At 41.5% G+C, this 10678-nt stretch overlaps 1 protein-coding gene across 1 annotated transcript; it reads left to right on the top strand.

The window, feature by feature from the left end:
* The first annotated feature begins 1155 nt into the window (after positions 1 to 1155).
* Positions 1156 to 10052, top strand: MINAR2 (membrane integral NOTCH2 associated receptor 2). Its single transcript, XM_040580494.1, has 3 exons — positions 1156 to 1341; positions 8790 to 9035; positions 9857 to 10052. Exons 1-3 carry the CDS (start codon positions 1177 to 1179, stop codon positions 10034 to 10036), a joined length of 591 nt encoding a protein of 196 aa, XP_040436428.1. The 5' UTR covers positions 1156 to 1176; the 3' UTR covers positions 10037 to 10052.
* Positions 10053 to 10678: the final 626 nt, after the last annotated feature.

Here is a 10678-nt window from a genome sequence, read left to right on the forward strand (position 1 = left end):
ATGCCAGTAAATACAAGCAAGGAAAAATCATGAGCTTTCTAAGTAGATAACACTTTTAATGTAAATGTATATTAAAGTGTTCATATATTGCATTAGGAATCTCACATTAACAGCATTTTTAAAAATAGATTACTGGGTTTATTTTCTTTTTAAATTTCAGCAATCTTCTGTAAGGAAAATAGAATATTCTGATTCTTTGGTCTAAGTAGAAGGCTAAAATTTTTGTGATGCCCTAATTCTCAGTAGTAATTTGGTCCAAAATAGTTTTCCTGAAATTCAAACAATGTACTTTCAAAAGCCTCTCCTCTGTGGCAGTGTCATCAAAGATGAAACATATCCTAGGAAAGCAGAAAGGTTTGGGGGGAAAAAAAGGCTGAAATAAAAACGAGGAGGCTACTTTTGCTGGTTGTAAGTAATGGCCATGACGAGAAGGGCAATTTCATTAGCTGAAAGTCAAAAGAACTTCAGACTTATAAAATTATGAAGAAAATATCAAATCTCAAAATAAAATAACAAAAGTGAGGGGACTATGCCATTCAAGTCAGTAAGTTTTTCTTCCATTCACTTGAACAGGAGAAGAATCAATTCCCTGAAAACTTCTGTTATCAATTACTTGAAACAATCTAATATTTCTCAGGGTCAAGAAGAACTTACTGTGAAAGAAAACCCTGAACCTACAGAAGTGCATGTCATAACCATTGTGGTGAATGGTACCGACCCACACAGCACAATGGAGCCACAGAAAAGGAAGGCTTGCTTTGCACTGGGAGCTGCTTCTAATTTTCTGGGGGAAAAAAAGCCTACTTTGAAGTATTGTAAGCTTGACATTTTTGGCAGGTCACTTGAGGAAGTGCTGGTATGCATTTAAGTGTCTCATGCATCTACTCACTGGTACTCTGTTAGCTTTAATGAGCACATATATATCTATCAAAATAGACCTTGAACTTGAAAACTTAAGCTAGGCACTTACAGAAACATGTCCTGTCTGCTCTGCTGCTTCTAAGCAATCTTTTATCACTGGTGGATGATATAAGTGAGCCTGACACCAAACAGGGGTCAGATACAGTTTCAGGAAACTGTCGTATCCTTCTTCACGTCATTAATAATAGAAGAAGCATGCACAGCCAGGAAGGAGAAGCTGGGGCTGTTTTCATTATTACTTTACAGGACAGAAACATGGACTTCTCTGTTTTGCCAAACAACAACCATCCTGATAAATTCCTGCAACTGGAGGTGAAGTCTTTAGTAAAAAAATCTGCCTTTCTGGAAGCCACGCTGGCAAAATTCCCAGAAGCAGCTTTACCTGGAGTGCAGCGGTGGCACAACAGGGTCTATTTACAGGTAAGGTCTAAAAGAGGCTGACATTTTTCCTGATTTTTCCACCTCATTTTGGGGATCAGGAGGAAAATAACATGCGGTTGAGGCTTCAGCTATGGATTCAGCTTCCTGCATCTCTGACTGCATCACTGATATTCCCGTAAGTTTTCCCATTGGCTTCAGGGAGAATCAGGCTGCAAGGGAAGAACTGCTCTCTTTGGGGCTGTCTGCTGGCTTGTTTTGGTACGTTAGGCTTTCTACTGCTCATCCTAACATTTTCGCAGCATTTCCCAGAAAGCCTACTGATATTAATTCACCCCCTTAGTACAATAATTACAACTTATTGTACTAAGGGGGTGAATGAAACATGCCCCATGAAGAAGTAAGACAAAAACTCAGACTTAAATCTGAAAGCCAGGTCATACCCCTGAAACTCGATGAAAAGGCACATTAGAGAGAGCACTGGAGATTCTCACTAGTATCTCACAAGCTTATATATGTCTACATATCTCTGTCTGTGCTGTGGCTTCCTCTTTATTTTGCTGTGTTTTCTCATTCTACTTTGACCTTCCTGTTATCCTGACAGACAGCTGTTGAAAGTATGAAACACATTGACTGCATTAATCCAGGTTATTATATAGAAGTAGCAGCAGTTTCTTGGTAAAAATGTGAATGTGTGCTGCCTAGTAAAGGCCCTGGATCTGGCGGAGGAGAAGTTCATGTCTGGATCAGCAGCGTTACAGCTGCATCAGCTCACGCCCCTCTGGGCCCCACTTGCTGCTCCACAGCACTCCTCTCCCGCTGCCTGGGGAGCCCTTCGCCTCTCCCCACCCCGAGCTTCAGCAAAAGCTCCAAGGTCTGGTTCTTGTCAAGGGACAGAGGCGCACATAAGCGTGGCAGGGGGGTGGGGGGTGGCAGAGGGGTGGGGGAGTGGAAAAGTGTCTGAGCATCCTTAGGGTGGGTATCCAATTCCCCAGGGGAATGAGAGTGGGAGCTGAAAAAACATCAGCCTGGAGGAGGGGAGGGGAAGAGAAAGATCCTTACCATGTCCCGCAGCTACTTCCAGTTGCACTTCTCCCCTTTCAGACGTTTATCCCCGTCAGCTCCCCAAACCCCTTCACCCCCTCCCAGGGTCTGTTCCAGCCCTCACCCACATGCAAAAGTCCTCCCCCTCCTAACACCCACTTCCATGACCCCCCCGTACCTTTACTACCCTCGTCCCCATCCCAGACACCCTTCCCTCTGCCTGCACCAGTGCCTCCAGCCGCTTCTGCTCATATTGTATAATCTTTGCTGGCGATTCCCCAAGGACAGCTGGGAGGGGACATCGCCTGTCGTCTCCCACGCAAAGAGCCCTAACCAAGGGAAGGAGCCTGCGGGATCCCAAACAATGGGGTATGGTGCAATGCTGGCCCCACTCTCCACTCCACCTAAGCCCCTCTTTTGTGCAGGAGGGAGGCAACCACACACAGAGCCTTCTCCACAGCAGGGATTCTTTTCCCCATTGTTGTTAAACAGGACGCACTGTCACCAAGCCAGGGCTGCAGAGCTGCAGAAGGATTAAAAATGTGTGGGAAGCCCTGTGCTCTTGCCCTTCACCACCAGCAAGAGGGTTTTCCTGGAACTTTGTTCCCAGCCCCGGGATGGCCATTTCAAAGGAAATGCCTGCTCACCATGTCTCCAGAAATGCAGTTTGCAATGCGGTACGTTTTATAAATGTTAAACCTAGGGCACAACCTATACTTTCAACTGTAGTCATTAGTGAATTCAAGCTGTCCAGAAAAAATTCATTGTGCCTTATTCTTGCTCCCTTATGAACTCACCTCCTTTTTTCGCTTTTGCTGACAATCAAATAAAGGGAAAAGAACTGATGAGTTCCAGACATTAGAATAAACATGATGGCACAGTGGAGAACTAATGGCACAGGAATAACATATTTTGCTTTAAGATGAGAGAGCTAATGGGGTTAAGGGTTAGTTAATTCAGAAACGGAAATGGGGTGGGGGAGGGAGGAGAATTCATTTCAAAACATATGTGCATGACCTACAGACTCCCAAAGTCATTAAACCTTAAGAGTAGCCTAAATTCCCTCTTCAGAAATTCACTGCTACTCAGGGCTCCCCATGTAAAGTGACTTCTCAGTGGTGTGTTTGTGGTCTTTTCCAGACCTTCATTATGAAATCACTTCAATTCAATTGCACTTAAGCACTTTTGTGTTTTTTCCACCTATAAGTTTTTAAATTTATTTCCATTGTAAGAAGCAGCTTGACATAGTGACAATTCCTGTTGCTGACCAAAAAGTTGCTGCTTTGTCTCCTTACTTTCCCCTTCTGTATCAGGTAAACTGAACAGCTTCCCTGCTCGCTGTATATTTGCATCTACTCTGAATAAAACAAACCATAAAGCAGTCCCGTAATCTTGGCCCTTCCTTGTGAAAAGCAGTGTAAAAAGCACAGACTGTTTCTCTTGCAAATGGCTAGCTACTGACTGCTTTCTGATTGCCCTGAAAATTTCCAGTCCCATTGGACCCTCTGCCCCACAGAATGTTTTAATGTTCAGCATACATGAGATGATTAATCCCCTATATCTACTTCTGATGTGTGGGGTGCACGTCTCTCCTGTATTCTTCCTGGTCATTTTCTGCACTTCTCAGAGTTTTCATTCCTGCTTATATTTCCCCTTTTTCCCTGTTTCTGGAAGACAGCAGAAAGCGTATGATCTTTGAACACTGTGTTACTTCTTTTGATTCACGACTCTGAACAAATTTTGGCCTGCAGGTATTATGGTTATCCTGCTAACTGCATTCGCTCCCGCTCTCTCATCGGAGCTAATGCCTGTGTCCTGCCTTTGTTTCTCAGTGTACTACGACAGGAAATTCTCTTTACCTATAAGTCAGGTGCTGGTTTACAGTCACTTGTTTGTGCCCTGGCTCATACATGCATTACATACTTGCAGTTATTCTTCCTGAGACATCTGCAACTGGCCACAATCAGAGCCAGCTGCAAGGCTGGCAGGAGCTTTGGTCTGACACCATACAGAGTTTTTACATAATGTGCTCACAACCCAGCAGAACTCCATTAGCAAAGACAGATAAAACAGCTTCCTTTAGATTCATTGTGAGGACAGAAGTACTCTCAGTGCTGCACAATTAAAATAGTATAAATGCCTGCTTTTCTCTGAATGTTCCTGCCACCTTGGCTTAAGCATTTATAACCATCTACTGATCTCCCTCTTACCCATGTCAGGTGGCTTCCCAGGTTGCTTTGTGTCTGGCAAACAATTCTGACCCCCTTTAGTTCCTTTGGTATGAAAACTCATTCTCAGAAACCCTTGATGTGAGCAGTTTGTCCTACTGTCTTTCAGATCTGCTTACTTACCCTTGGTTATTCCTAGCCTTCCTGATTGCTTTTCTGCAGCATCACTTATGAAATCACATTTCTTCAAGAAATTCTAAAGAGCTAATAATTATTTATCCTGATAAATGAGGAGGTTTTTATTGAACAAATACCTAGCAATAATTATACAGTTAAAACTATCACAGGGATTTTTGTGTGACCACCTATCAGCTTTTGATGTATCAGACCTTTTGTCTGTCTTAGAAACATGTCTCTGCATCAGGAAAAATGGCCTTCCAAGTGCTAAGAGAGTCCTACAGGGTGCATTACAAAGTTTTTGCACAATGGAGAGTCATAGTCTTAAATAAATTACATGCAAATATAATAATCACTCTGCTACCCACTTTCATTAGGATTGAGGAAGTTGTTACAAAACAAATCCTGCAGTATCTGGTGGCCCTAAGCTCCTTAAAGACTCCCTTGGTTAAAACTTCCAGGCATAGCTGCTCATTGAGAATATTTGTCACTTTCATTGAGTATCTCCCCCAGAGGCAGCTGGAGACCATGGCTAGCCATGGGACAAGAGGAACTGTCTTTGGGGGAAATAAAGAAAAAAATGACTTCCAGGAAGTAAATTTCCCTAATTTTTTAGGTGTCTCTTTGGTCTCTTCTAGCAGACAGATGGGCTTGAGACCAAGACCTAGCCTTAACTGTTGATTTCATGGGTTTGGTGGGTGATTAGCTTGATGTCTCATATCACAGACTGAGGGAAGAATTGTTATACTCTCAGGTTGTTTCAGTGCTAACAACAATGACAACAGCAGGAACAAAATAATGAATTCACAATTAAAATGAGATTAAATTGTTTCCTAGCAATATAGATACATTTATATTTTTTTATATTTTGTAATGTACCTATATGCATAATTTGTGCAAGAAAAACCTGTGGAGTAAGCACATTTTGACCAGGGATGGAACTAACATTGACTTTTTGTAGATCTTCAGGCTTTTTACAGAATCCTCTTTTTTTACATGCCAGTTCTCTGGGTATGTCAAAGAGATACAAACTGTTCTCAGTGAAACACAAGTTACAAACCATAACAGCTTTCTTGCTCATAAGCTATATGTACATCAAACACAGTTATGTGTGTGCAGAGTTCAGCATTTTTCATCTTGTTAAATAAGTATTTTGTCAACACATTTCATCTACAGTTTCTCAGAGTTCTTTGTAACTATTGCTGTTTTGAGTATTTGCTGTTCCATCTTCCATTTAATGAATAGTAACATAAATTGCCTCTGGTGTGTATCATATAAATTCCGTACCACATATGGATATCTAAGTTTACAATACTTTCCTCTTTCTTTCATGAATATTTTCTTCGTGAATCACAATCAAAACAGAAATCTGTGAAAACTGTTGGGAGATGTTCCGAATCTGAGAAGAATAAATAAGTAGGTTTTGCTAGAATTAATACTAGCAGGGATATTTTTTATTATCTAGTCTCCTCTTTCTCTGCTTCTATCAATGCATATATTTCATGCAATCTTCTTCGTATTTCTCTGTATAATTTCTTGGGCCTAAACTTTTGGGGGTTTGTTGGTTCTTTTTTGTATGTGTGTGTGTGCTTCAGGCTTCTGTCCTTCCTTTTCCCTAACTAATTTCTAGGACATACCTACTGCAGAAGTTTCACAACCAAGCGTTTGCCTGCACTCAAATGCCTTCTCCTTATCAACTTAGCACTTCAATGTCTGTTCTCCAAAACTTCTACAAACTATCTCCTACACCAAATTCCAGTCCAGTTCTAACAGTAAAACCCTGTTGTCCCTCCCATCCTATTCCCTCTCTACCTCTGCTCCAGGCTATGACATTCTCCTGTTCTCATGGCCATGAAAAGGAAGGTACTCCAGATGGAATGGGAAAAAATGTTTTGCCACAAAGTACTTTCTTTATAAAACAATTTGTATCATGACATCTATTCCAAGTTTTGGAGCATTTTATTTAAAACAGCTTTAGAAATTACTGTCAAGTCGCGTTCTTTTCACACCATTTTAGCCTAGGGAGACCAAGCATCCCCTGGTGAGACAGTTTGTATTCTTCAACAAAATGTTCTCCAAGTTCGAGTATCTAGCAAGCTTGAGGGAAGTGTCATTAAGGTTAATGACAAATTTTAAGGAAGAAATGAAATAAAATAAACTAAATAAAATAAAATAAAATAAAATACAGTCAGAAAGAAATGACAGTTAAAAACACCAGCTCAGCTGAAATCCGACCAGTACAACCCAGAAAGCTTCAGTCCCAGCTGTCACTGCAATGCAAAGTGTAATAGTGTCAGGGGACATGTCAAAGCTAAGGAATGACATATGGAAATTATGAACTAACAGAGGGACTGAAAAGGCACTGAGGATCCATCCACCTACTAATAGTAATTACTGATGGGAAACATACTTAGTCACTTGTGCACCATTTAGTGATGGCAGCATGATGTGTGCATGATTTAGAATACCAGCATGATGTTTTCTCCTAGGGTTCCTTCAACAAAACTGTTGTTTTCTCTTCTCCACCTTTCCTTTCTGAAGGAAGCCAGTCCTCCTTCTCCTTGTTCTACATCTGCCTGCCCCAGACCAACTCGCATATGTCTATGTGTATGCACAGGCACTGAGGCATAAAGTAGGTGATGACATGTAGCAGCTGGCTTCCACTGGAAGTGGATTCACCAGCCCACAAAGGGGGCAAAAAATTACTCAAGCAGAAGTAGTCAACAGTTTGCTATCAGCTTAGAGGCCTACATTGGCTGATGTGGGATCTGAGCAGCTCCCAGACCCTGTGTGTGGGTGGAGGGGGGGATCCCCTGTTCCCCCACCAGAAGGGTGGAAAGAGGAGCAGGACACACCCCTAACAGCAGTGAGCCCTTTGGCTGCTGAAGTCCATGCAGCCCATGGCAACTTAAAAGCTGGAGATCTCAATATAAGAGAAATATCCTGGGAAAGATGTCCTTTCATGGAAGAAGTTTCTCAGGTCCCAGTTTCTTCATCTGTTGTGATGTGCGCCCACTGTATTCCCATATTCTGGGGAGTGTGCCCCTTCCCCAGCACACCTGCCGCAGGGCCACCTTGTCAGGGCAAGGCTCCCCTTGTCTCAACATGAAGTTCCTAAGGACGAAGGTGTTAATAGGTGAGTAGTATTTGCCGATGAGGAAACCCAAATTTGTACTGTGATGGTCCTGTAGAAGCAGTCCTGAGACACGGGAGAGGGTTAGCGGGAAGGAAACTGATGAGGCTAAAACCTCAGATGAGTGATGGATTAATTCAGGGGCAGAAAGCTGTGGTGAACAAAAATATTGAACATGGTGAATTGGAGAGCCTGATTGCATTCCTCCATGGAATTACAGATCAAAAAATATGGTAACTACCATCTTACCAGCACCTGAAGAGGCTCTTAGTGTTGTGTTAAGCGGCAGTTTGCAAGTTGTCCAAAATGTAATCCCACCAGGGTTGTTCTTTCTCCTCCCTTGCCACTCTCTTGTCCTAAAAGGTCCTGTTTAGTGATTATTGTTGCTGGGAGACTGCTCAGATATTTAATTACGTTTGAGTTTTGGTAGTACCCAAATCAAGGACTCTCCCTTAACTGAATGAAGGGTCTCTGACATCCTGACTTGGGTCTAGCACTCAACAGAGTGAACAGAACTGTGAATCACAACCCTGCTGTCAGAGGTGCAGCTCCAGCCAAGGCAGTTACACAGCATTCGCCCTGTGCTTCATTCTGCTTTGTCCTTGTACCTCTGCTTCTGCATCATACACCTGTGGCTCTCAGCAGAACTGCATCTTCTACCACAGTGCTCCACAGCACTGTTTTGCTAAAGCAGAGGCTTGCTTTCAGCAGGCATAATGACAGCTCACATTTGCAAAAGCATTCAAAGTTCAGATTGTACCCACGTGCTTTCCCCAGAAGGAAGAAATCTGCCCAGAGTGAACAGTACCTTTAATGCACTGTAGATGTTTGCCAGAATGAGAAAATTTGCTTAGTGTGTAATTTTAAAAAATATTCTGTCATATTACAAATGATAATTTTGGAAGAGGGCCTGCATTGTAGGTAAATGAAGATGAAAGCCAACTTCTGATCTAACTTGTGCCTTACAGAGCGAGAAGAGGAACATCAGTGAGCTGCCGGGCCTAGACTCAAATGGGGTCAGTCAAGACATTATAGACAAAGCCCTTGGGAAACACATTACACCCGTCACCCTGAAATCCACAATCAAAAGCAACCCCTTGTATAGTGATATCCAGGTAGATGATGACTGGGAGGAAAAGAAAAAGACCCCTTCCTGGACCGTGCAAGACTATGACAGACACTCGCTGCACTCTGACTTGGCCAGCCACATAAAGGTAACAGGCTGTTGCGCTGCATTTGTGCAAAGATAATTGCTGATCTGTGTGGTGTGTGTGCATGAACCACTGTGCAGCCCACTTAGTTCTTTCGGTGGGGATCCAGAAGTAAATAGAGATGTATTTTCTGTACAGACATGAAACTAACATGGGTCTGATCAGGAAAAGTCTATGTATCTGATTAGACCACAGGATTTTCAGTTCTGCAGAACACAACCTCTGTGACCAGAGAGTCTTAAACTGCAACACCCCACAGCTCAGGTTCCCCGTTTATATAAGGAAGAACTATAAACAAGGCACTTAAATATTATATACCCACTTCAATAACTGTTCAAAACATTATTCCATTACCAAAAAACATATATTTTCTCAGCCTCATCCACACTATATGGGAACTTGCCTGCCTGTGGGTGGACACAAATAACTTTTAGGGTTACCTTTTTTTTTTTTTTTTCTTTATTTCCTTTTTTTTTTTTTTTTTTTTTCTTTTTTCCCCCAAAAAGATCTGTGTTTCTAAATTGACAACTCTACTTGAAAAGACAACATAGTTTCTTCTGGGTTTTTTAATCAAATTTCAATAGCTGGTGTCCTGCATTTGGTTCCTGGCTGAAAAGTGTGATTTTAATTTTCCCCAGTGGAACATTTGCAGTATCTGGCAAGTACCATAACCTATGTTCAAGTGAAAGTTTCTTGCGTTTGTGTTGTGATGCCTTAAATTCATTAATCACTATCTGATGATAGCCAAAATACTTCTGGCTATGTTCTAATGACTTTATGTGCAAGAGAGTGGAACTGAGTTATTCTTCTGATTTTTCTTTTAGGAAAATCCTAATGATCTACGGTTCTGGATGGGGGACATTTATACTCCTGGGTATGATACCTTGTTAAAAAAGAAAGAAAGGGAAAAAAAGCATTCCAAATGTTGCCGAATCATCCTGCTCATGGTACTAGCTGTTTGCATTCTAATTACCATAGTCACGCTCAGCGTTTTACTTACTTAGTACGGCCAAATGATGATGGGAATTTTTTCAATAAATATTTTTATGATACTATTCCCCTCCCTTGTTTTATTTGAATTCCAATTTTTTGCCACAAATACAATTTGTTTGACATCACTATTTTACAATGTTCCTGTGCAGCATAAGGAATTGATCCTGAAAAGAGACAAATACTCCGAGCACAGCAGAACGTATCCTTATGGGTACAATTAAAAAAGAAAACTATAAATACACTACTTTTCTTAGTGCCGCCTTCTTTGTACTAGTGGTTTAGATCAGATGTGTGATATAGTACATACAGTATGTACAGAAAACCTGCTGACTATTTTTTCTAATAAACACCAACCGTCCTGTTCTTTTTTTTATGATAGCTATTATTGGTATACAGAAAAGTATGATACAGTGGCATCCAAGATATCCCAAAGAATCCTAAACCAAAAATTTACACATTACTTAGTGACGGAACGTATTGCTGCAATGATGCAGCATTTAGTAAAAAGCTAGCCTGAATGCATAAATGTTTTATTCTGCTTTCCCAGAGAAGAAAAACAAAAAATGGATGCTGAGCTACTGTCAAAAGAATTCCCTGAGACAGGGTTTCTTCATCCCTGTGTCATGTTAGTTGAAGTGTAGCAACTCTGTCAT

The sequence above is a fragment of the Falco naumanni genome, chromosome Z (assembly GCF_017639655.2).
Source record: "Falco naumanni isolate bFalNau1 chromosome Z, bFalNau1.pat, whole genome shotgun sequence".
In the NCBI taxonomy this organism is placed as follows: Eukaryota; Metazoa; Chordata; class Aves; order Falconiformes; family Falconidae; genus Falco; species Falco naumanni.

Excerpts from the sequence above, each read along its gene's own strand:
- MINAR2 (XM_040580494.1), top strand. The coding sequence starts at position 1,177 with ATGGACTTCTCTGTTTTGCCAAACAACAACCATCCTGATAAATTCCTG. Across the intron at positions 1,342-8,789 it reads ACAACAGGGTCTATTTACAG|AGCGAGAAGAGGAACATCAG; the intron begins GTAAGGTCTAAA and ends TGTGCCTTACAG. Across the intron at positions 9,036-9,856 it reads ACTTGGCCAGCCACATAAAG|GAAAATCCTAATGATCTACG; the intron begins GTAACAGGCTGT and ends TTTTTCTTTTAG.